Raw genomic sequence first — 26824 nt, 5'->3', positions numbered from 1 at the left:
AATAGTCGGACTTCAGATAGACTTAATTGCATAAACCTTACGCTCTTACGAAATTAGTCAGACTAATTAGGTGTGAATTCTGTGCAAATAAAGACCTTTTTCAAATCAAATATGGACGACAGAGAATCCGCAGCTCTCACCTCACTTCACCCCATCAGACAGTGTTTGCGTTCTGGAAGAATTCATGCCATGCTGGCATGAATTGAGTGTTTTTTTGATACACTGCACAGGAAGGTAAAGTTGTTTACCTTGATGGCGTGCTGGAGGTGTGCTAGTTACAAACCATAGTACAAGCCCATTCCCTAAAGCCCTTCTCAGCTCACTGTAGCTGTTTCTGTTTGTACTGTTCCTCCCTGCAGTATTTAATACTGATCTCCTGACCAAATATAACAGGATATGTCCATATACAGTTGATTAGACCGGTTTCTATTGAAGAACAGTTAATGGAGCTCCACTAACTCTGTGATAAACACTTGTCCTTTTCTAGAACTGGGCAGCACATTGCATTAGTTAGCACTGTGGCCTTCTGCGTTCGAACCAGACCGCCTGCTGGGGTTTGCATGTTTACCCAGTGTCATTGTGGGTTTCCTCTGGGTGCTCCAGCTTCCTCCCACATTCCAAAAACATGCAGGTCAATGGGTTAATTGATGACTCTAAATTGCCCATAGTGAATGTGAGTGTGAATGGTTGTTTGAATCTGTGCGTCAGCACTGTGATGAACTGGCAACCTGTCCAGGGCCCCTCGCCCAATGTCAGCTGGGATTGGCTCCAGCCCACTGCAGTAAGTGGATAAAGATAATACATGGATTTCCTATAACGTCTTCACAATAAAAGCACCGTGCTGGTTCACCATTTGACAGCTTTTAATGTGAAACAGCAGACAGTACAAACAGGAACCACTATAATACTCTACTGTGGACCAGTCTAAAATGGCTTGAATGAACACAAGGTGCTGGTTTCACATTTATTTCTGATCACTGGTAAACATGTTTTTTTTAAAGTATAAATGTTTTCCATTGCCATGACTGACCAGGCTGTATGAAATCACTTTGGACTCCCAGAAAAGAGAGTGTGAGAGAAGTGTGTAATTTCCTCAAATACTGTGATGACATTGTGTCTGAGAATGCCAAAAGTAACTAGACAAGACAAAGACAAAACGCTTGGCGTTCCAAAATACACAACGTATTGTTTTTCATTATTCATAATTGTAACTTAAGTGTGTACTATATGCCTGAAAAACTATAACATTAACCGTGTTAACAACTGGCTTCCCAGTCCTTTTTTGTTTTTAGTGGTGGTACATTGGTTTGCAGCATACAGGTTTCCAAAAACAAAGCAAGAAAGAAGAAACTATTTATTTTTGGAATATGTGGACCCCATCCTTAAATGGTTATAATAGGATTTTCTAACCTTCTGATTGTTTTTCTCGGTTTTCCTCTAGTTGGACAACATCCTCTACCCTCCCTCCACATCCCTCAGGAAGTCCAGTAACCCCGAGCTGACTCATGGATTGAATCCTGCTCTCAAATTTAGGCGACATCTCAGTGACGATGGAAAATATGTCCGAAGAAGGAGCCTAGGGGGTGGTCTCACAGGTAATAATTGCATGTGTGTTCTTCCCATTTTTTCGGTTCTCTCAAGTATTTGGGCTGGTTTTGCCAGAGTGATGCATTTATAAATGATGCCACACCACCGTGTTTATTTGTATGTTTTCCTTTGGGGTTTGGAAAGTTGCTACTATAACAGCTGTCCTTTTTCAAGATCCATGTGTTCTTAATTTCCCATGCAATTGTAAATCAATCTTCAAACTTGGCACACACATTTTATATGTATAAAATAAGCGCTTCAATATATGTGGTCTTAATTGGCCACAGTTACCATGCTTGATTAGATTTATGTAAAATGGGATCAGTTTAGTCTTTTATACAACTTGGGAGGACAGTGCATGGGTTAACTGTGTTAACCTGCTTTGTACTTATTTGTCATTACTGTACTAATCTCAGTAGCCGTGTTTCCATTCATATATTTTAAAGTATCATATTATAAACCTCTGATGGAAACAAAAAGATTTGTGAGACATTTGGATGGAAACACGGCTACTGTAGGTAACCATACATTAATACCATATCCACTCTCCAAAAGTCCCTCATCAGGTCACTTCATCATTTTCCCCTCCCTCCTGAAACTCCCTCACCTTCACCTTCACTTTTTCCCAAAGCTTGAAGATTTATTGTAGTGGTCGACGCCCAAGGGAGAAAAATGGTTTATGTTAATCCTTATCACGTTAATGGCCACAAACCAATGACCATCTATCACTTTTAGAATAAATGGATACCCCTTAATGGGGAATTAATACCCCTTAATGTGTCTGAAGAGTCATTTCTCACAAATCAAAAACATGTTTTACATTTCACATTCAGTGATATCCAGCCATGGAGATATTTTCTGTTTTTGTTTTTTCAGATCTCACAGACTTTTGCCACCATCCCAGTACAATGGGGGTGATTTCATTTGTGGAGTTCAGAGCAGTGAAAAATGTATTTCAAGCTGCATTGGTTACTCCGAATAATCAGGATAATCCAACAGACCCTGCTGTGAACAGTTTTCAGTATTTCCTACGTTTGTGGAGAAAATAATTCCCAAGGACATGCTCTGAAATAGAAACGCCACTTCAAATGTAAGAATGTTTTCAGTTGCAGCAAGTAGTGATAAGCACACACCATCTGTCCCTTTAAACTGGCTCTGGGAAGAGGATTGCTCACAGGAATGCAGCAATGACAAAGTCACACTTGGCAGGACATCATTCAAAAGTGTATCAGAGTTTAAGTTTGATAAAGCCAATAAACGTCAGAGATGTGACCCAAATGTCCCCAAACTGGCTGCCCTCCAGACCTGTAAAGCATCAAGGTATCATTTCAAGATCAGAATTATTTCCATCCAACATTTGACATCCACATTTTCACTATTGGCTTCTCACCATAAACGATGGGGTAATACAGGGACACACACTTTTGTGCCAAAATTGGGAACAGTTTTGATTATTTCACACGAGAGATTTCTTGTCTTCTCACACCGTTTTGTCAGTGGAGGGCGTGAAACCATTGGAAAACGATGACATCACATATTTTAGAGCACCAATGAGGATTTAGCAGTATTTGAATCAAATGTGAAAGGCAGTTATAGGAGTGTGGAGGTTGTTTTTTCCCTCTGCTCATGCCCTTTGCACTTTATAGAGTCCTCTCAGCTATTCACTGGGTGTGGACTGCAGGGTGAAATGTGATTGAAAATTTAGTTTAGGTTTTAAATTTCTATAACCACATGTAGTCTCAGGAAATAAGAAAGAATGCATAAGCTAACAAGCTTATTACTTACTTTATTTACTGTTAATAGGACTGAATTTTGTGTGTGCTCTCCTGTAATGAAATGTGAAATGCTGCTGGGGTGGAGAATGTGTAAAGTCAGCAGAGAGTGATCCCCTTGGAATTGTAAAATTCAGTGTGTGAGGATTTGTGATTTAAGTTTGTAGGTCAGTAGCAAATCCTGCAGCAGACTTGGAGAATACAAACTACTTGACCAGATTTAGTATTTCATGTTGGAATTACTATATGATTTCTCAAGAACATACTGCACATACAGTTTATATGCAGTTTCCAAGAGATACGCATAGAACAAGAGAAGAGAGTATAACAGTTAAGTGTATAGTTTCATTCTGCCTCTGGATAGGGGAGTGGGTGTCCTGCTCACATGATGCATAGATAAATTCTTATCTCTGAACAAAGACAGAAATGCGGCTCTTCTTTTTTGACTGCAGCCTTGTTTGCTTCCTTTTAGAAAACTGGAAGACCCCAGGCTGATTGTCTTTGAGCAGCTTAGTTTTCCTCGTGAGATATATATGGAGGACTTTCACCTCACTGATTAAAATGTTGACCTTTTCACAGTCAATGAAAGATTGTGTTTTCATCAGGTGCAGCTTTGAATGAATGCATTACCCTTTCCTAATGGGTCTACATAAAAACAAGATGGATAAACAAACATTAACCTGACGCAAGTCAACTTCCATTAACTTGACTGTTCTGTTAAAGTCTTTGTTTCTAATTTAAGATAGGGTTTGATAGATATTGGGTTTTCTTCCTTGACATGATTTTAACTTAATTTGTTGTTGCAGTATAGCTAGTTTGTGCTTGCACAGAACCTGAGAGCACATACTGTTCAACTGCCATTGAATGGTTTAAACATGGTTTTAGTCAGGCAAAATGTTTTTTAAGGTTATAAATAACAGACAGTAATTTATTATAAAATTATTAAGCTTAAAGACACATCTATGTATCTGCCTATAAATTCACTGATGTGCCAGAAAGGTACAAATGTGCCTAGGACATCAAGTGCCATTCCTTTGAAATTGTGTCTCAAATCTTTCTGTTGGAATATAAAAAACCTCTGTAAGCCTCTGATCATTTTAATAAAAGAGCACTTATGTTTTAATCCCCCTGAGGAACGAGGAGTTGTGTTTCTCTTTGTGAGAGAATGATAATGTGACAAACTATAGTGTTCTAGGTTTACAACCCTGAGTTAATGAACTTGCCTGGAAAAGCAAGAGCCCTGTTTAGTCTTTGGGGAGTATAACAGTGAGCATAGATGGCCTTGCCTGAGATACCTTTTATGTAAAATGTCCAGCTGAATGGAGCCCAGTAGAACAGTGACAGTGTGTGCAGAGACTTTTGATTTGTTCGTTTATATTTCACATCATGATTCATGCAGGAGAGATGGGCTTGAAACAAGGGCATCTGCACAAGGTTGGGAACAGAGTGGTCTGACCTTGCAAATACCTACGCAGAATGTAAAAAAAAAAAAAAAAAAAAAACCCCAGCTGAACCGTCTACCCATATCCCCTGATCCCTCCCTTTCTATAAGTGTTGACTAGCGGCTGAAGAGAGATTTCCTTTATGCCGGGATGTGATGGACTCTAGTGAGGAAAACATTTGCCGGTAAGGAAGGAAGGACCTCAATTTTCCCTCCTTATCCTGTTTGGTCTCTCTTCAGTTCTCTTGATTTTACTAACTGGGCTGTTTTGTCCGCAATTGAAGAGAAAATTGCAAGAAAAACAGCGTTTGTCATCAGTGTTTTAGATTCTCTTGAAAAGATTTTATTGCACATTACTTTGTAATGTGTGTCATCTGCAGGAAAGAAGACACGACTTATGGCTAAAATTAACAGGGGCAGTGTTAAAGGTCCAGTGTGTAACATTTAGGAGGATCTATTGGTTGAAATGGAATATAATATGCATATTTATGTTTTCATTAGTGTATAATCACCTGAAAGTAAGAATTGTGTTTTTATTACATTATAATGATGTTTTTATCTACAGAGGAAGCAGGTCCTCTTCTGGCTCTAGATATGACCACCATAGTGGATGGGAGGGTGAGCTGAGGGGGTCGTAATCTGCAACTACACTGCTTGATGCCACTAAATCCTACACAAATATGAAATTGCATTATTTTTCACATTAATAATAACATTAGTAAGTTTTTGTTACAGGCCTGAGATTGAGAATATTATATCACTAGGCAAATGAGTCACTGGTGGCTGCCATACATTTATGAAGCTGCTTCCTTTTATTTGGGCCCCTTAATCTTTTCATGGGAAGTACCCAAAAGATTTCTCAGCACTGTTGCGTTACAGATGGGGACATGCTGGAATATTAAAATGTACAAACCACAAAATAAGAGGAATAAGGAATAAGAAGAACTGTAGTTGAATCGAAGCATATTACCTTTGTTAACACCATCCATTTTACGTTACTCTCAGACTTGCTCTTTGTTTTGGGAAAAAATTAGGTGCAAATTTACTTGCATGTCTCAATAGTCAGCAATAGTATTTGAAATATGTCCTTTAGCAGGAGAGTGAATTTACAAACCGGCCTTCTGCAGTTTAAAGAAAATACCTGCTTTAGGCCATATGAACATGAGATATCCCCTTTATGTTTTGAGCACAGTACTAATCTTCCCTTCCTTCACTGTGCCAAGATTGTTAATCCTCTACTCTGTCTGTCTCCTCGAGTGTTTACTTGAACAGGAAATGGAAATATACACATGTTGATAAAAGATGACAACACTTCTAAGAATTATTTTTCGAACCGCGGAGTGCCAGCGGTGCAAAAAGATCTGCTCATTCAGATACTGAGGCTGCTTATGTTACGTTTTAATCCTTGTCTTGCCTTGGTGTGCTGAGATTTTAGGATTAAAGAGGGCAGATGAAAGTGGATGAATGACAGAAAGCGGCAGTTAGTGCCATCTAGCTGCGAGTCCTGGGAGCTGAATGTGGATTCTCCTGTTGTTATTACAACTTGTAGGCAGATCCATTGACTTACTTTCATCAGACTTTGCTGGTGCTGGTGCTTTGATTACGTAATGCTGGGATTGTCAGTGATCTTTTAATGGGCTTGTTCCCCCTCTGGCCTAATTTAACCCTTTGACATCTTGCTGCACAGAACCAGGGGCTTCAGCTTTAAACTCCTAACAAGAGCAGACAGCTAGGATTATCTTATGACACTGGTATGTCATTTGACCTGTAATCCTCATTTACTCCCTCTTATTACAGGTCAGGGGTCAGTAGTTTGAATTTACAGCACTACAACAAAGCTTGTTGACTACAGCACAGTGTTGAAAACAGTATTCAGTAAGTAAAAATACCAATACATTAATGTAATATAAAAATACTCCACTGCAAGTGAAAGTCATTCAAAAAAGTATTATAAAGCAAAATGTACTGAAAGTATGCAAAGTAAAGGCACTCCTTATGAATAACTTTGAATAAAATATATTGCTGTGTATCACATACATTACATTAACACTGATGCATGTGTAAGCAACATTTTACTCAATGTGCAGCTAGTTTGAACTGTTGCACATATCAGGTCTTTTAGTTTGGTGGTTTCCAACCTAAGGGTCAGGCCGCTTCAAAGGGTCACAACTTAAATCTGAGGGGTCATGAGGTGATTAATAGGAGACAAAATAAGAAAAGTAAAGTTCTGCTACACAAATTTGTATTTTTTAAAATATTTTCTTTTTTGTGAAATAATTAAACCACATGAGCAGTTGAGGCGGGGAAATCACTTTATGGAGAATCTGTCAACAACGTGAAACATAAACTGAACCTCGTCCTCTTGTTGCACTGCAGGAAAGTACCTTCTGCTACCCACCAACCACCAGCAGACGCAGACAGCATTGCAGCCGGCAACTGAGATCTCTAACCTGATCCGTATGCGTTCCCTGAACCTGGGAAAGTCAGACCCCTCCCTCACCTCCAGCCCGGTGAGTACTTCCCAAACCATGACCCCGCCATGATATTCTGCATCCTGATCTAGGCAGAAGGCTTCCATTACCTCATCCTTTGGTCAAAATAAAAGCTGCTCTGTGTCATTTCACTGAACCAGTTATGTTTGGTAATAGGGGATGTTTCCAAAAACATAATTTGCCTATAACCACAATGTGTAAACAAATAATATCCATGATGGACAAAAATAATTTCTAAGAGGATATTCTGAAATAGTTATAAAGATGGTTGCCACAGATATGATAGTCCTGGTAGCAGAATTAAAACAAATAAGCATAATGATATTAAGCACATACATACATATATACATACATATTCTTTTCAGTGGATAGCCCTGTTATAACTGCTTGAGTTCTACTTAAAATATACTGTATATTTTTTTACAGAAACATAATGTAAAGTACTGAAAAAGTTCATTCATTTACAAATTCTGTGGATCTAAATTTTGTCTTTTGTTCGACAGAAAAATGTATGTATTAATGCACTAAGATTCCTTAAGCAAACTGAAAGAAATTGAGGCTATAGACATTAATATAATCAAATTCCTAATAGTGGAATATAGATTCAAGCTAAACAAGTGTGTGAGCCTAAAGACAAACTCCAAGACAAACAAAATCATCAAATTTATCATTAAAATGTGTAGAATTTACTACATCAAAAACAGCTAATTGCAGCGGAATAAAGTTATACTAGAGACTGAATTTTTGACTAAATCAGTGATATGGAGGCACAGTTTAGCAACAAGACGTCTGCAAACCTTTTATCTGTCTGCCACTTCTATTCAGTTCTGAGACATTTTCTATATTAGTAGATTAAATGTAGATAAACAAACTATAACCAAACATTTCTATTGTATAAGTTTTGTTCAGTGTATAGAGAAATCTCTAATGCTTTTAGTTAGCTACGTCCAAATGATATTCCATATACAATACATACCAAACATAACAACGTTGTCATGTTCCAGCATCACTAAGATTCTCTTATCTCTGCCTATAAATAGTGAAATAAGATCAAACACACCTGTAATTTGTTTTTACCGATATACTGTTCTGTGTAATGTAGCTGACATCTGCTTTAATGAACGACCTGTATGTTTCGTTAATGGCTCTTATCTGTCACTGCTGCAGGTTTATGAAGCACTTTGCTGCATTGTTTTGAAAAGTACTTTATAAATCCATTTATTTCTATGGATACAAAACATGACAAGCCACACAGCATCAGTGTTCACATTTATCAAGGATAATTAAATGGATTCAGAGAGGCTACGGTGATTGTAGAGCTGCAACCATTAGTTAATTAATCGATTAGTTGTCGGCTATTGCATTAATCTAACTATTTTGATCATCAATAATCGTTTTTGAGTCATTTTTTAAGAAGAATGTCCAAATTCTCTGGTTTTAAGCCTCTCAAGCATGAATATTTTCTGGTTTCTTTAGTCACTCTATGACCGTAAACTGAATATCTCTTTGGGTTCTGGACTTTGGGAAACAGTGATAAACATTTTTTATCATTTTATGGACCAAACTAATCAATTAATCTGTAAAATGATTATTTGCAGCCCTATAATATCGTTGGATGCCTGTTTAAGCATGCATGTAAGTCTAAATGCTTCAAATTAAAAAGTATTAAGAAAATAAAGAATGGAACAGAAAGTGCATGCTTAGTTTGAACCGAATGAAGTCATGCAGACAGAGGTGACCTTCAGCGTGGTCCCACTCTGTTCCTTCAGATGACAGATACTCTGCTTTTGATTGTATCTCACCCCTGAGACAACAAGATCACGAGATACCCCATCAGAGGCTAATCCAATGCCGTTAAGCTATGAGTCATTCCCAGCGTGTGCTCGGTATCTATTGGAGAAAAGGTTAATGTAATAAAATGCATTTGTGTGTGCATAAATGTGTGTATTTGTGCTTGTGTGTGGGTGTAACTGTGACAGAATATTTTGGTAACTGACACTTACACCATTAGTGATCTGAGTGGAAAAGACACTGTAACCCGAACCGGAGGGGGTCTAACTATATCTCAGATGACATCACGGCCACCCTGTTTACACTAATAACATAATTCCTCTAACACAGTATGTGATCCTGATGACTGATTTTGAGACAGCGTTGACATTAATTAGCTTAAAATTCATTAAGGTAAAGACTTAAATAATAACTGAAGGCATCTCAGGTGATTTCATCTGTGCATCTGGTTTGTTTTTTAGTGCAAAATATCTGAAATACTTCTGTACACTGGGGGGCGCTAGTGCATTTTCAGTATTTAGAAGTAAAACGCATGTATCCTTGTGTTTGTAACAGCCATAAATTAATCCCTTTGGTTATTGTGCCCTGCAGAGTGAATGAATAAATGATTTCCTGTAACATAATTGTCCTCCAGTGGATAAGTCCTCCAGTCTATTTGTTGATTCAGTTTAAGTTTTAGCACTTGACGACCTGAACGAGACATCTTTGACATTGCCAGTACTTTAGGATATTTATGTTTTTAGAATAATGCTTTACTAATCCCCCATGGGCATTTATTTTACTTGCCAACCATCACAGGGAGGTTAGAGCATGAGATTAGCAACGCTGCAGCAATCCATGAGCTGGTAGGGATTGAGTATCTTGCTCATGGACACCACAGCAGGAGAGATGGAGGGTCTCCAGCCACATGCAATTCCTCCACCTACCCAGGAATGAATAAACATTCTATCCCACTTGCATGGCTCTATTAAGACTTTTCCTGTATTACAAGTATCAGGTCCTGTTGAGCATTAGGAGTGTTTGTTGTAAGTGTACTTTGTGAGCCTTGAATCAGTCCAAAGTTAATGGAAAGGACTCGCCTCCTAGGTAAGGCTGTAAGGTCATGGGGACCCAGGAGCCTGACACGCAATTTTTTCATCAGACTTCATTCAGCAAATGGGACCGCGAATAGAATAGCTGAAATTGGGCTTGTTGCTAAGGAAGGGCACTGGGGTACAATGCATGGTCATGGTGGATTGCATTCCCCCTGCACTACGTGCCATACTGAACCCTTCCGCCTCCAGAAATTAGTTGTCATGGAAAAATAAAAAAAATCAGAGTGATTACTGCAGCCGATCATTCCACGTGATAGAATTCATTGTGAGTGTTTAGGGACGCCTTCACTGACCACCGTTGATCACTGAAACTCATCACCTTCAGCTCTACTAAGGGCGAGTCCAGCAGTCTATTTGCTACAGTTTTCCCTAAAGGCTTCTGTGATGGCATTATAAAAAGTAATTTGCTCAAAACTGTAACTGCGTACTAATGTGATGCTGTGGTTTTTATTGGATGAATTACAAATTAATTCCATTCATAAATTGGTTTACCAAGACAATCTGTATTGAATAAATATTGTGATTCTTGCATTACGATGATGCAAAAGGTGCAGCAGCCTTTCACAACATTAAAATGAGCTCATTCCTTTTGAAGTAAAATGGAAAAGTCATTTGAAGACAATTTAAACTGCTCATTTGATAACGGCCCTATTGATTGAGTTTCTTCAGGTGAAAGGACTGGTTGAAACTAATGATTGCCCACACCATAGCCTCTTTAAAGCTGATAATTTTTTTCTAGATTCTTTCTTTGTGCTTTAACATCTTCCCACACTCTTCCCTGCAGATATTTGAATGCATACAGTATGCATTCAAATATCATAGTAGATCATCTTTATGCTTCAGTGGTATGCAGCTCAAATGTTGTCTCATCCTTATTCCTAACACTGTTTGCATGCCCCCAGTGGCTCTGTGGTTGGCACTATGAGAAAATTAGATACTGGTGACCGCTGCTCTGATATTGTCATGTGTCGACACAAGCTGAATGGCTGATGTGTTGCTACATCTTAACGGTATCTTTTGGAGTCGGCTGCAGTGGCACCGCAGGGGTTCATCTACAGCCACTGTATATCTTGCCTTCAGAACAAGCTTAGAAAAGATGGTGAATTGGTTGACCTTGGGAGAGAAATCAAAGAGACAAACACCTCAGTTTCTAGACTCTAAATGGAAGGTGCTTTTCTTAGTTTTCCTCATAGATTTTTAACTTTCAATTACAAAATGTTGGTGATTGTGAGTCGTTTTCTGTTTTTGGAGGGCATATAAATGGGACTCAAACAACATCTTCAGTGTACTTGAAACTAGCAAAGATGAGGCTTATCAGTTATACAGGCTGCAGAGTGGCATTTGTCATATGATGGTTATATGACTGGGAAGCACATTAGTCCCTGTCCTTGGTGACAATGAATGAATGGAGGGCTGCCAGCATACAGACTTGGATGCATCATCTAGAGTGTTGAGCATTAGATTGTTTTCAGTTCTAACCACAGTCAGATCTGGCAGATATATCCATTTCTGAAGAGATTTAATTGGCTGATTTAATTGGATTTGATTACTGTTCTTTCAATTTGAAATGTGGTTGGTTTAGGGTCAGGCTGCGTTCTATTACTAGAAATACTACAAAATTGATAATATTGTGGAAACATTAATTTCAAGGGTTTCCAGGAACTAAATTTGAGCTTAAATTACACTTAAATCGATTATGTAATGGGGTATTATTCACTTTATATCGCTTCACTGTTCCCCAGAGTTACTAAAAAGCCAAAGTTTTTCTTTAGTTAAAATCTCTGGGTACTCTTTTTCAGTCAAATATATTTTATTCAAAACCTGAATGATACAATAGCTGCATGAGCTGCTGTGACCATGACCGTAAGTGTTCTCTGTGTGCTGAGTTTTTGAAGACTCTTCTAGGGCTGCAACTAGCAATTATTTTTGTTATCAGTGAATCAGTTAGGTTCTGTAAACCATCAGAAGACATGATGAGATCCTAGAGCCCAAGTTTATGTTACTGAATGTCTTGTTTTGAGAAGAGAGAAATACTTTATTCACTATAAAATCAGCACATTTTCACATTTCAGAGCATTGTTGCTTGAAAATGACACTTGAGTCGATTATCCGGATAGCTGCAGATACATTTTTATGGCAGCTCTATGAATTTCCACTGGACTGCTCTTTAATCCATTTACGTGATATTAGTTTAATTTAGTCCTTACTTGTAGTTTCACCTGTTGGTCTGAACACCTGTTGTGTGTTTTTATTAAGGTGGAATTAAGATATTAGGTTAGAATACTATTGGTTCTTTATTAGTTTGGGTTTCTTGTAGGAAAAAAAACACAGTCAGGGACCACTTCTGCATACAAGTAATGTATGTTTTTACTTCACACCTTTACAGTTGTCTGTTGAGTTAGTGAAGTCCAGGGCTGCAACTACTGATTATTGTCATTATCAATTAATTATCTGCTGATTATTTCCCCACTTAATTACTCATTTAGTCTATTAAATGTCATGATCTCCATTAGCCTTAGTGTGGCTGATTCTGCCAATTATTTTTTACAACTAGCAGGCCAAAAGTCCCAAAAATATTCATTTTACAGTGATACAAAAAGACATTTAAGAAGCTAGAAACAGTAAATGTTTGAGACTTGCTTCAAAATAACTTAAAGAATTGTCAATTATCAAAATATTTCACAATAAATCTTCTATTTGTTTCAGCTCTAGTTCACTTTAAACATCTGTGACATCCCAAAATATTTCTGTACATTCAAACCCATATTATTATCATTATGAGGATGTGCACCTCTTGATATTGTTTAGTAGTTATATGACTATTATCAATAAGACTGAACAATGTAATATACAGACAAAACTTGTTTGACTCATTTGGTTTTGTCCACCAGGTTTTGCCCCCTTTTGCCTCACAGGACTCCTGTTATTGCTGTTTGCCTTTTTTCCTCCTTTATGCTCTCCCATCATGCCCCTGGGTGTGCATGGCTCTTGACAAGCGTGGCACATCTCTCTTGACTGTGATGCTCTTTGGCAGAAAATCAATACTTCACCTCTGGTGTGATATGGAGATAAGACTGTCATAATCCTGATGTTGTGCCTTTGTGGACTCTCATTCTCCCTCATAATTGTAGTCAGCGATGTCCTTCACTGATATCATTGTTGTTGGAGCAGTTTGTTGTTGCACAGGAAGGAACTGCAGCTTACGGGTTTTTCTGACCAGATACCACAAGACCTTATGTTTGTACGCATAATGTTTTTAACAAATACCATAGATTTTTATGTCAACACTGAACAACCTGTGTTGTGTTTTAATATCAGCCCATCTCTAATGTAAAAATACTATCATCCAGCCTGGGCAGCCACATAAAAACAAGAGAGTGGAAAATAAGTTACTCAGATGAACCTTATTGATCTTTTTGTCTGTGGTCCCTCTTTGTTTTGTGGCTGCATGATTTGAGCTTCAGTTTGTGTATTGCATTGTTGGTCCAATGTGTAAAATGTAAGAGGAGATGGCAATTAATATTCATAGTTATGTTTTCATTGTTGTATAGTCGCCTGAAAATTATAATTGTATTTACGTTACCTTAGACTGAGATGTTTTGATGTACAGAGAGACTTCTTCTACGGATTCACCATGTTGAACCACCATGTTTCTATAGAAGCCCAGAACAGACAAACCAAACACTGACTCTAGTTAAGGTGCTGTTCGTGTTTTCTGTGAATTTCGTGGCCACCATAGTTTTTCCTACTCGCTTGGTTTAGTAAAGGGATTTCAGTTGGTTGCAATTTGCAATCTCACCACTAGATGCCACTAAATCCCACACACTTTAACTTGCTGCGTGTGTGTCTGTGTGTGTGTCTGTGTGTGTATACAATATATAGTACTGTTGGCTATTTATTTTAATTACTTAAGCAGCAGATCTGTCAGAGGTTTGCAATAAGGGAAAGAGTAATTCATCTTATCTGCCTTCTGATTGTAAACCAGTTAAACACACGCACACACACCCACACACAATGCACAAACCTACAAACAGGAAAAATAAAAGTTTAAAGCTGAATCAGCCTTCCAACTAAATTTATAACCAAACTACATATTATTTAGAGATTGTGTGTTGGTATTTCACCAGCATTGAGGAATAGTAATACTACCTTACTGCATAAAAACATTTACCGTCATGTGAGGTACTTTCATCTTCCTATTTGCTTTCACCTGGCTTCTTATGTTCCACAGAATAGCTTTGGGAATATATTTGCCTCACACAACCCTAAAATTACCAACCATGCAGTACGTTACTGTAAACATATGGGTGGGATATAAATGAAACTGTCACTCTAGATAAAGTAGTTGCAGTTGAGACATTCAACCCCTGTCATCCGCTCTGTTTGAGATACAATTTTCTCTGTTCAGAGATTCAAATGCGACTGTATTTCATGCACAGTGTGATTTTGTGTTTCTTTGAAACTGAGGAAAATGAATTGAGAAGAAAGCCTATTGGATTTTCGAAGTGGACTCAAGCTGACATATTTTCATTTTATGAATGCATACATTTACATGGCTATTCCAATTTATTCAAAATTGAACAACCAGAGGGGAATTGAGAGTGATGCATTGCAACTGTTGGTTCTTCTTGGTTACTATCTTTGTGCTTGTTGTCAAGGTTAAAGACTTGCCTCATCCATTGGGAGGTTGGCTCTACAGGGTTTTATCATGACTGGATATTCTCCCCTTTCCTTTGGCTTTGGACAGATGGATTCTTTGCACTGCTTTGTACGAAGGGAATTGACTTTTCCTTTTCTTACCGCTCTCTTCACAGGCCAATGTCTCTCCTCTGCTTGCCTTACATCTGCAGGTTGCCTCTTGGTCTGATAAGCTCAGGCAGAGCAGAGGCTGTGGGTCACTCGATCAGCACTCTCTGCATGCTTTCAGTGCCAGCGCTCCCTTTTTTCTCCAAAGGCAAGGAAACAACCTCAGCTGCCCACCTGCCAGGAGGAAATGAGTCACAGACAACCCCTGGACTTTTCCCAGAGGCTGTTCTGTGGCTGTGCTCCAAGGCCACTGGCAGAAACTGTCTGCCCTCAAAGCTGCCCTGAAACTCAACTCAAAGCAGCTTTTCTTTGAGTTATTTTTCTATTTAAAAACAAAAACATTCCCAATTTTTATTAGTAAGTACATTTTTCAAATGGACAAATAACAAAATAAGTCTAGGTCCAAGTCTCTAAGTTCAGTCTATAAAATGCCGGAAAATAATACATTTGAATAATTAAATTTCTTTTCATAACTTTAGATAACAAGGTTTTTGGAAAAAACTTTTTTTTATGCAACCAATAGTGCAAAATCCAAAGATAATACATTTATAATCATATAAAACAGAGAACAGTAGCAAATTCTCTCATTTGAGAAGCTTGAGCTAACAAATATTTGATATTTTTAGCCTCGGTAGTGGTGTGGCTCTAGGGATGGAAATGTCAGTCTGTCTATCTGTCAGTCTGTCCACCACTTTGGTCCAGGGTAAGACTGAAATATCTCAACAAATATTGGATGAATTGCTATGAAAAGTTTGACAGACATTCACAGTTAAATCCTAATGACTTGATGCCCTGATGTTTCCTCTAGTGCTAGCAACAGGTCAAATTGTTTGCACCTATCACTAAGTAGGGTAACATTAATGACATTCCCATCAGCCTCAGCTGTACTTATTCCTAATCAGCAAATGTTAGCATGCTAACACACCTAATTGTAATTGAACTAGGTGAAATTATACCCGCTTAATTTCAGCATGTTAGTTGTAATTTTGAGCATGTTAGCATTTAGCTCACAGTACAGGAGAAGAGAGACTGCTGTGATGGCTGCACTCTCCTTGGTAAATGACTTACACGATTATTTGATTTTCAAAATTGATGATGATGAATTTTCAGTCAGCTAATTGATTAATTGTTTCAGCACTAATGTAGTGGCTGTAGTGGTTATTACAGCCACCGTGTACAATAGAGAAATAGAGACTTCCTGTATTAAATAGGACAAATGAACCCTCCCCTGTGTTCCTACAGCTTCTCATCTTCATTTTTAGTCCAATATGGAATTTTCTTAATTGTTCCTTTTTAAGCAGCCAAAGACTGAGCAATGACTCGAGACTAGTCAGCTGAACAGAACAGGATTCTTTAATTCCCTCAGGTAATCTGGAGGGCATTGTTCAAGCTGAAAAAGTTGACTACTGTAATCCTTGTCCTCTGAGGTTTTAAGGGGTTTATTCAAAAACACCCTGATTACCCGAGAGCAGACCTGGGCTTTCTACTCTCCACGTTCTTATCAGCACAGCAGCACAAATGACTGTCTGCCCAGCCCCTGCAACACTCAATCAGCTTTCTGTTGTACAGGTTTCAAAATGGGGAAAGTTGATGTAGTGGTCACCTGTCTGACAGTCCCGTGCACCTCCTCCACCAGCGATAGTAGTGAGTAGCTGTCATTCCAGCCCATACTCTCTAAGAGAAATCATTTGAGCTTGGCTGGAGATGAGGAGAATGGAAGGGGCCCACTTAATATTCACAGAGCAGTAGCACAGTGAATGGAAATGAGTAAGAGAGGGTGGAAAAAAAGAGAAAGGGAGGGGGGCGCAAAGAAAAACAGAGACTGAAACAGAATGCGAAATTGCAGGATAGAATTGGCAGCATGGCACTGGAAACAACTTATTTTCCAAATGCTAATAATTCAGGAGGGTGTGGGGACATTGAGTTAGTGAGTGTGAAGATCTGTGGTCACTTGCTGACTGCCTCAAAACTCATCTCTGTTTAGAGCGCATGAAATTGTTGGAAATTGACACAGGATATTCATGTTGTGTACAGAACAGGTTGTGCAGGGACGTGCGGCTGATTTCAGCATGATAATGATTCAGTATGTGGTTGTTTGGAATGAAGGAAGCGTCTCCTATCTACAGATTGACCCACAGCGGTTTGCGTGGCATTTTCACAGCAGGTTTGAAAGGTCTTGGGCAGCAACAATTTTTACTCTGCTATTATTTCCTTCATCTTCCATATAATACACTCTTTCTACTCCACTCCTCTTCTTACATTTATTGCTAGCTGCAGCCATCATGTTTCCTTCACCGGTTCAACCTTCAGGCTTATGTGAGTGCAATAAGACCAGTGAGGTCGGTTAGCCTGCCTGCTGCAGACAGGATGCCAGATTCATTGTTGAGGTTGGAGCAGAACAATGCTGGGAAGGATATCCTCTCATTTTCATGGTCACCTAGGGTGCCCAAAAAGCGTGGCTGCTCAGAGAAATGAGTCTTGGGGCTCCCACTTGTCCCTGCACCCCCTCCACCCCCCCTACTCACCCTCACCCGTTGCTACGCTAAATTAGAACTGCCTATCTTTCTCTCTCTCTCTCTCTCTCTCTCTCTCTCTCTCTCTCTCTCTCTCTCTCTCTCTCTCTCTCCCCATCTCTCTCTCTCCCCATCTCTCTTCTTCACTCCTGAAGTTACAGAGGAGAGGAACAAGAGGTGTCAGCTGACTGCCCCCCTCCAATCAGATAAGTTCTGATGGAAGTGTTTAGCAGCTGCTAAGATCAGATTTAGCCTGAGGGAGGGAGGGAGGGAGCAGTAGGCTGGCGCTCAGGCAGTGCAAGCGTGGCTTCGCACCGGTAGGGAGGCATGATAAGTCGGGGCTCTGTACCATGGACGAGTCGAGCATTTTGAGGAGACGAGGGCTACAGGTAGGCAAGCAAATGTAGCCTATGTATGGAGCTGGAGTCTGTGTGGGTTTGAGCTGCAGGGTGACTTTGTACTGTATGCATGCATGGCTTGTGAGGCTCCTGTATTGCTCTTTTAACAGACCACAGTTAGGACTTTGAGACCTTTTTGTGTTCACACTTGGCAGCACAGAGTGGGCAACGTTTTGGCTCTGCTGTCGATGAGTGCTTGTGTCCTGCATGTGAGAAAATCTCTTGGCAGAACTGGAGACATTTCAGTGGATGTACTAAAGAGGATAATTAGGATAATCACTAACAGTTGACTGAAAACAGACTTCAAATGTTTTAATCTTCACTATTTTGTTTGTTCTTACAAATTTGTAAATAATAGTTTGTGTCCAAACACTGCTACTTTCTAAACAGCCTCAAATCATTTGTCACATTTCATTTGTGTTAGCTGCGGGCAGGGGGGATGAAAGATGTGTACTCATGGAGCTGGATTGATTATGTTGTGTGAAGGGCTTTCTTGTGCTTTATTGACTTTTTATGATAATGGAGTGTACAGTGAGGCTTTCGCCTTTCTGTCAGAAATCCTAATTGAGGTGTAAGCGGAGTTCAGGACAACAGTCCTAACAAATGACATACTTAATCAAATTATTACTGCTATCTCTCTGCCACAACATGAGAGATAAATTCAGGTGGAAAGGGAGGACAGAGTGTTCTGAAAGAGGACATTTCTTGTATTTTACACCATATTTCATGTAATTATTAATCCAAGACTTTTCAGACATTAATCATTTTTTCCAGCCGAGTTCACAAACTCTGCAGTAGCTGCTACAGTAAAGCGTAAATTGGACTTATAATTTTGCTTGCTCTAGTTGGGGCCACTTACAGAGTAATTGATAAACGTGTTTAAAAGGAAGCCTTTTTTAAATTCAGCTCGAACTACTGCATGTGTTTTGAATGACAAACTCCCTGTGATCCATTGTATGTCCCATTTGTTTTAATTAGGCTGTACTATGGCTCATGAATGAAACCAATGAAACTGCTTTAATGCACCAACATGTATTTCATAATAAACAAAGGTGAGTTTTGCTTGTTTGGGAGCTAATTTTTCCTGTGTAATGTTTTATTTATTTAGCTGCTGAGCAAATTTTTAGAATGTAGCTGGCAACATTAGACTTTCATGTGCTCAAATTTAGTGTAAATGTGTTCCTCTGTGATTATGAATCTTTCTGAAAATTAGACAGCTGAATTGCTGACTTTTAATATACGCTGTTTGAATTTTTTTTTTATGCTCTTAATGGATTTCTCTGGAGAAACCAATAACATTTTTTTTTTTTTTGTAATTGCGTTTATCAAAAGCTTCCAAATAGTAATTTTGTGCACAGTTGCCCTAATCTCTCTATTCCTTTGTTGGACACAACCTCCTCCTCCCTTGGTCTCTTTCTTCCTCACAAGACTCCTTTATGTGCACTAACATGCATCAGCTAAACCAAACACAACGGTCACTCCTGTGGCTCTAACTTTCACATTCAAAAGGAAACACGGAAGTTAGTTTGTCAGGCAAATGAATATAGCTGGTTCAGCTCCACAATTTCCCATTCATTCTAAGACCAGGAAGGGATGACATCATTCCAGTCAGACCTTGTTTATGTTGAGTGAGAACTGGACTATTTACAGTACAGAGGGTGTCAGTGCTTCTGGCCTCAAGGGGAAATTGTTACATCTTTCAACATTACATTAGTTCAGTCAGTAGCTTCCTGCCTCCCTTTATGTTATAATGGTATAAGATTAATATTCTTTTAAAAGTTTAAATTTGGCTAAAGGAGCAACATCTCATAGACCTATTTCACAACTTAGTCTCAGTCAAAGTTTATGGTCTTGAAAATAGTCCAGTTAATAAAAAAATAATCAGGACTGTGTGTTCTATTGAAGTGTTAATATTCTTAAGACCTTACTGTTTATTTATTCATCTATTAAAGCAATAGTTTGACATTTTGGAAAATGTGCTTTCTTACGGAAGAGTATTGCATTCACTTGAAAATGTATTTTTATGGTTGGTTTTTCGGAGAAATTATTTTTCTGATTTTCTGAATAATTCATTTTTTAATCTGTTTTTCGGACTGACTTTTGAAACAATAGACGCATTCATTACTTTATTGAGAGCTCGTTTTAACGAAAACAAACATAACCGGCTTGTTTAGTTCAACCAAGGTATACTTTGATCTGGGTTTCAGACACTGGGAGATAGTCCTGTCTTTAAGTCATATAGATGGTATTATCATTAGTTTGTCGACTCTATGCAGGCACCTGAGGACTTTGCGGTTGTTCAGAAGGAAAGCCCATTCAGATCTGCTAGACATAGCAATATCGCGGGAGTTCTAAGTATCTCGTTAATTCAGAAAAAAATGACTCCGAAAACCAGGGGGAAAATTACCACGAAAAACAGAACAATAATTACTCCGAAAAACAGGGGGAAAAAATGAGTCAGAAAAACAGAAAAAATTATTCAAAAAAATAAATTACTCAAGGGAATGCAATATGCTTCCATACTTTCTTGTAGAGGGTTAGATGAGAAAATTCTTATCCTTCTCTTATCTGTAAGATATGAAGCTAAATTCAAAACAGCAGGTTAGCTTAGCTTGGCATAAAGACTGGAAGTAAGGGGAAACCGTTAGCCTGGCCCTGTCCAAAGCTAATAAAATCCATCTGCCAGCACCTCCAAAGCTCACTAATTAACATGTTAAATCTTGTTTGTGTAATCAAAATTTCAACACAAATGGTAAAAATGAAAAGACTGACGTTACAGTTTCTTCTCTGTCTAACAGAAAGTGAATAAGAATATTTCGCACAATGTAGAACTATTACTTTAATGGCATATCGCAGCATCCTCAAATATTTATCTTCCCAGTGTGTTTACTTTTCTGCGTTATTGATTTAGGTTCCATTTTGTTGAATGGGATCCAGTAAAACGAAGCAGCAACATAGACAAAAATATCCAAAATAATTAACAAAGGATTTCATGCACTGGTACCAGAAAAGTGGTGTGTGTGACAACGGATTTGGTAAGCTTAAGCAAGAAAACGTCAAAACGTTGACTTGATCTTCCATCATGAAGAACAAGAAGAGAAAGCTTTAGTGTTCATGTTGATGCCTAATGAATGTGACAGTGTGCAGAATTTATTTTTAGACTTGTTGAAAACAACCGCAGACTAACCAACAATACGCAGGAGAATTATTGTTTCCCAGTATCAGAACCATTAATGAGTTCTCTAAATAAATTGCTTTGCTAAAGTGTGTTGTTCAGTATGAATGTCTGTCAGCATTGTGAGTAGCGTGTTTACTTGTCAGTAGACAAATAAAGAAGCTTAATGATTTGAGATGAGGTGAAGTTATATGTATAAGATGTCGATTTACTTTTATTTTGTAGTTGTGGTAAATAAGAATGAGTAGAGGAATTGGCAAGGCGATGCAATGCACTACAGTAATTGCTTTCTCTATAAAAGTAATTACCTTAATTCCTACAAGAGAGTGCTTCCATGTTTGCAGTATACTTGTATGTTTGTGTGTTATGCAGGTTTGGCCGACCACAATGATATTTGTAATTGTTAATGTTGGACTGTCAATTTCTTATTTAAAAAATGTAAAAAAATCATCCTAATATATATGCTTGCTTGCTATATAAGTGTATCTATAGCAAGGTATCTGCAATCATAGTGCCATGTATGAAGGTATTTTACTTTCAGTGTAACAAGCACCTCTGACACTCATGTCTCACATAAGATGATTTCCTTTAGTTAAGCTTTTTTGTCTCTAGTCTTGCTCGGTTTGTAGTCTGGATTTGAGAGTGTATAGCCACCATGTTCCCTCATAACATAAAATTTGTAGGATTTGTATAGATTTTAATGATTGCTATAGCAGCTATGCGTGCCCTTCATCTTAATTAGGAGCAGCCTGTCAGAAGCTACTGCACTGCATCATGAGCTTTACTGTACTTCTGACATCTAACACCGCCTCATAATAAAAGGTAGCTATCCAGATGAGTGCAGTGACATTGTGTGCCTCCAAAGAGCCATTCGTGTGAAGCGGTGTGAGCCAGCTAGTGACATACAGCCTGGCTGACATGACAGTGCAGCACCAGAAAGGCCATCTACTCACACAATTTTTAGCACTTTTTTAAGGGCTGACCCATAAATTCAGTTCATTTTAACATAACAGTAGGTAAAAAATGATATTCCCATGAGAGAGGCAGTCATTGAAATACTGTTTTTTGTGCTAATTTGATGACAGAAACCACTACTTTATTGAAGCACCAAAGAAAAGCTCTTATCTGGGGGGGGGATGTGAAAAGGACAGCCTTTTCTTTAGCAGTAAGGTGTAAGCAGCCTCTCTGTTGAAGTGTCCTTGTGCAGGATGGTCAGTTTCTTTCAGCTCCAGCAGCACTAAACTCATGCTGTGGAGGAGGTCAGGTAGAGTAGCCAAACACATAGATGATTTACTAAAATATATTTCATGTGGGATTTTTTTTGTTTGGGGGGGTGTGTTTTGTTTCACATTTGCAAAAGAACAGATGCGAACATTTCAACAAATTTAGCATTTATGTAATTTAAATAAATGGATGATTGCTTTTAAGTGCTTGGGTGCTATAGCAGCCTCTGGTGTGGATCCCACGGCCTACCTCTTGTTTGCTCTTCCAGTAGATAAAAGTTGTGTAAAGACTGTTTATTAATCTGTATTTGATCTATTATTTCTCAGTTTGTTACACAGTGTTAAATGTTAAATGTGCCACATTCTTGCAATAGCATTATCAATAGGTATACTGTAATTTACCAAGGAGAACATTCTTCCTAGTAAATTATAGGTTTTTATTGTCTTCCTATCCAAATTCCTTGCTCTTATTCGACTTGTGGCACCAGTTGTTAGTGACTACACAGTTTTACCTTTCTCTGGTGTGGTGCATCTCTCTGGTGTCCTTACAGTACCTTCTGTTCAAACTGGAGGGACGTCTTTAGTAGTTTCCAGTCCTCTGTCATCTCCAGCTGTTCATCCCTTCTGTCGTCTGAGTTTGTACATCACTTCTGTCATTTGCATTTGCTCCTGTCAAACTTGAACAGACAGCAGTCAGAGTGAAGACATCACTAAGATGCAAATGCAAGTTACTAATATGCATAATGTATGTAATATGCAGTATACATTAGGCATTCTGACATACAGAACTTCATTAACAACCAGTAATCAAACAAAAGACAATGCAACATCAATTAAATGTGTTAACACAGATGAACATATGTGTTGTCAAATCCAACCCTATTAAGCGACACGTTTAGGCAAAAACAGAAGCTCATGTGATTAGGCGTAATGTATGTCAACTTTTAATGGGCACAGTTGGCGATTAAAGCTGTGAAATCCTGCATTTTCTTTTTAAATTGATTACCAATTGGCCAGTATTTGCGTGTGGTAAATGTAAGTATTTAAAACTAAATTACAAATAACTGAAACTTTGAGATTTAGTTGAGGTCTGTAATCGCCTACACTAAAACACTACATTCTTTGGTGACAGCCTAATTAAGATACACAACCTGTAGCTACAAGCTGAAAATGAGATGAGCAGCTAAGATACAAACGGGTGAATCCTACTCACTTTTACATCTGTAATGTGATATGCATAAATGTTTAACTGGGAGATTCTTCGCCACTCTGGTGGTCCTCTTGAGTTGTATAGGATAGCCATGTATAGCTGATCTACTGCCGGTAAGATTTGTTATTTTAACTGCCGGAAGCGTCAGTCAACGCTGACTTAAAATAAGAAACCTGTTCCGTCTTGCCCTGGCTTTTCCCACTTGTTAAAACTGGTATGGTTTTCTTGTTTCATCCAATATTGTGAGCTGAATCTGACAAATGTCTCATCTCGTGAACAATTTACTTTCTGCACACTGTTAATTAGTAGTTCTGCTTGCTTTTCCTGAAGAGAAACTATTTCATGTAAGTGTAATCGTTTGTCCTGATGTTAATGGAGGCACTTTTTATTTCAGGCGAGGTCGACCACCTCCACTGTAATACACTGGAAAACTTTGCAGTTTGTAGGTTGTGTTTTACAGCATTCTTGTTCTCCAGTTCAGAATGGAAACATATCAAGTTTAAAATCTCAGACATTGCTGCCACATTGGGGGATTCTTCAAATATCTGAATTGAGTAAAAATTGTCGATTTGTGTCGATTTTTAAATTTTTTTAGAATAGAGCAGAAAAGTTTGACAGCTCCTATGACATTTTCTGGATTATCGAAGGGTAGATGTAGCTGTTTGAGTTTGAGGTATACCATTACATCTTCCAGTCAGCGTTTTTGCAATGGTGCTGAGGTCTTTGGGGGAGAATCAGAGAATTTTGAGCGAGCAGTAGAAAAGACCACAGCTTCTTAGGCAAGGCCCCAAATACAGCCGACAGAGCGTCAGGATCAATAACTGTCCAAAAATCCTCCAGCTGTGGACCGGACCAAGACATTGCTGTGCATGCTTGGATCACGCCCGCATCTCAAGCAATTCTCATCTATTCATGAGAAGAGTTTTGTCAATATGCTGCTGGTTTTATGGAGCCTGAATTTTTTTAAATTTTTTTAGCCTTAAAAATAAAGAAAAAAAAACAAAACCAGACATTTCTGATATTAAGAGAATTTGGAACATTTTCTGACAAAACTTCTAACTAAACTGGCAACATTTGTAAATATCTTTATTAATTTATTCTGGCTTTAAGGTCCTATTATCTTGACATTGTAGGGATCTCCTCATTAAAAAAAAGAGAACATCAAATTATCAGAACCTTGTGCTCATTGTCAGTCTTGAAATTAATTGTTTTCCATTTACAACATTGGACGACGCATTTGGATTAAGCTTTTATGACACCTAACATCCTGCTACAAGGAGAAGTATGAGGATGCCAACAGATTTAATCAGCAAAGCTCTCTAACAGTGTCTGTGTGCTTTGCTGTCGAATCTCCCCCTGCTGGTGGAGAAATCAATATCTTTCAGATCGAGCTGGGCATAATCGTGGAAGATATTACTTCAGACAGTAGGTTTGAGTTTACTGATGTAGTTGTCATGGTTAATAAAACTCAGCTGCTTATACATAGTTTATGTATGATCAAAATTCAGGTCATTGACTGTTTATAAATGTCAACACTGTTTGCTACTCAAAGTCAATGTATGCACTTTGAGACTATCTTCAATCCATTTTGTATGTATAGTCTGTCTACTTCCTTTGCTACACGTGCTGGGAGCAGATAACCAGTTTTATTGATCTATTTGACCTTGCCTAATCTCCAGGTACACTTGAGCTCTCTGACTTTGAAGCAGCATTTAGGTTAGATAAAGGCTAAGATTTTATTCTGAGTGAAGTCTTTAATCAGCACCCTTTTGTTATTCCCATGGTTTTTCTTAGAACCAATAGACTTAATTATTAATGTAAAACAAAAACATCTAATTAATGTTCAAAAAGTCATATTAAACCTAGAATCAAGCAGGGGTGGTTCCTATAATTTTCATGAAAATGCAAATCCTACTAGGCGATAGGAAGTACTTTCTCAAACAAATGTTACACAGTTGTTACAGTTGATCCTGCATTTGACTTCAGTACAGTTGCTGTATTTACTCAACCACAGCAAATACCCATAATGCTAAAGGAAACAAAAACAGATGATGTGCAAAACGGCAGAAGTGATGATTTGGTAAAGAGGGAAAACAATATAGAGCTTCTTCCGTCTTTCCTAAAAGCTCAGGTGTATCCGAACGTCACACACAAGCGACAGACGTATTAGATGAACTTGAAGTCATGCAAAATACTTTGACACATACAAATGACGGCTTAGCAATCTTATCCTGTAGCGCAACCATGAGGTTCACATTTGTGGTTTTGAGTGAAATGTCTTACCAACTAGTATACGGATTGCCACAAAGAAAAGATAAAGATAAATTGTAACAACTTTGGTGATCTCTTAACTTTTCATCCAGCGCCATCATCAAGTCAGTATTTTACCATCATGGACATTTTCCGTCAGCCTCAGGCGTACTTTGTGTTTAGTGCTTATTGGCAAATGTTAACATGCAAACATGCAAAGCTAAGATGGTGAACCTGATAAAGATTATACCTGCCTGACATCAGCATGGTAGCAGCAACACACTGACGTTAACATTTAGCTCTAAGCACCACTGTGCCCAAGTACAGCGTCATGGAGCTGCCAGCATGATTGTAGACTCTTGTTGTTTTCTTTTTTTGTTTTCAAGAATAAAGAAAGTGCATCCTGCCACTTTCTCCTGACAACTGGGCTCCAAACTAGTCATTGAAAATGACAGCTTACCTTCGTTGGTCTATGAGCAGTTATTACTGGTTTCCTAATAGCAGTGTAGAGACAAAACATTAAACATTTGTCTTTAGATTTTTGCGCCTACATTTGTCAGTTTGTTGTTCATTGTCAGAATTACATGTAGCCCAAGGCAGCAATTTGCTGAGTGTCGGATGGGGGTTGCCAATACTGAATCAGTGCAGCCTTTGATTACAAGGTAGTCAAGTAGATCTGGTCAACGATCTTAAGTGATTGCTGTAGGATGCTTGATAATTACAGATAAACTCAACTAGCATGCAGATGCAATAAGAAAGATTAGGGGGATTGAACTTCCTTCACTCTGATGTCACTCAAGGTGTTGATCTGATGACATTATATGACTTAATATGAGCCTAGGGATTTTCCTGCCAGCCAGCAGGAAACCACAGTGAAAAAGTACACTTTTGATCTTGAGATGTAGGAAAATCCTAAATAAATCAAAGGGAATTATTAATGAACCATTACACACAGGCCTTTTTTACAAGAGCAACCCCACAGCTTTGATGTGGTGTCTTAGAGATGAAATGTTGTTGCTAGAAGTCATTAATTGACATTTACCCTGTGGGACAATAAACCATCTCAGGTTCA

General features: G+C 38.4%; 1 protein-coding gene across 10 annotated transcripts in view; it reads left to right on the top strand.

Annotated features, from left to right (window-relative positions):
* mast4 (microtubule associated serine/threonine kinase family member 4) overlaps positions 1-26824 on the top strand; it is a 102287-nt gene that overhangs the window by 17032 nt on the left and 58431 nt on the right. For 8 of the 10 annotated variants that reach the window (XM_051412103.1, XM_051412101.1, XM_051412100.1 and 5 more), the window contains exons 2-3: positions 1442-1595; positions 7177-7310. In XM_051412103.1, the coding sequence (XP_051268063.1) occupies positions 1442-1595; positions 7177-7310 (288 nt within the window). Of the gene's footprint in view, positions 1-1441; positions 1596-7176; positions 7311-17796; positions 17886-26824 lie in introns of those variants that run through there. The other 2 variants (XM_051412110.1, XM_051412108.1) reach the window with 1 other exon arrangement.

This window comes from Dicentrarchus labrax, unplaced genomic scaffold (assembly GCF_905237075.1).
Source record: "Dicentrarchus labrax unplaced genomic scaffold, dlabrax2021, whole genome shotgun sequence".
NCBI classification, from domain to species: domain Eukaryota; kingdom Metazoa; phylum Chordata; class Actinopteri; family Moronidae; genus Dicentrarchus; species Dicentrarchus labrax.
Note: the sequence above shows the minus strand (reverse complement) of the source record. Positions and strands in the feature narration are given on the sequence as shown.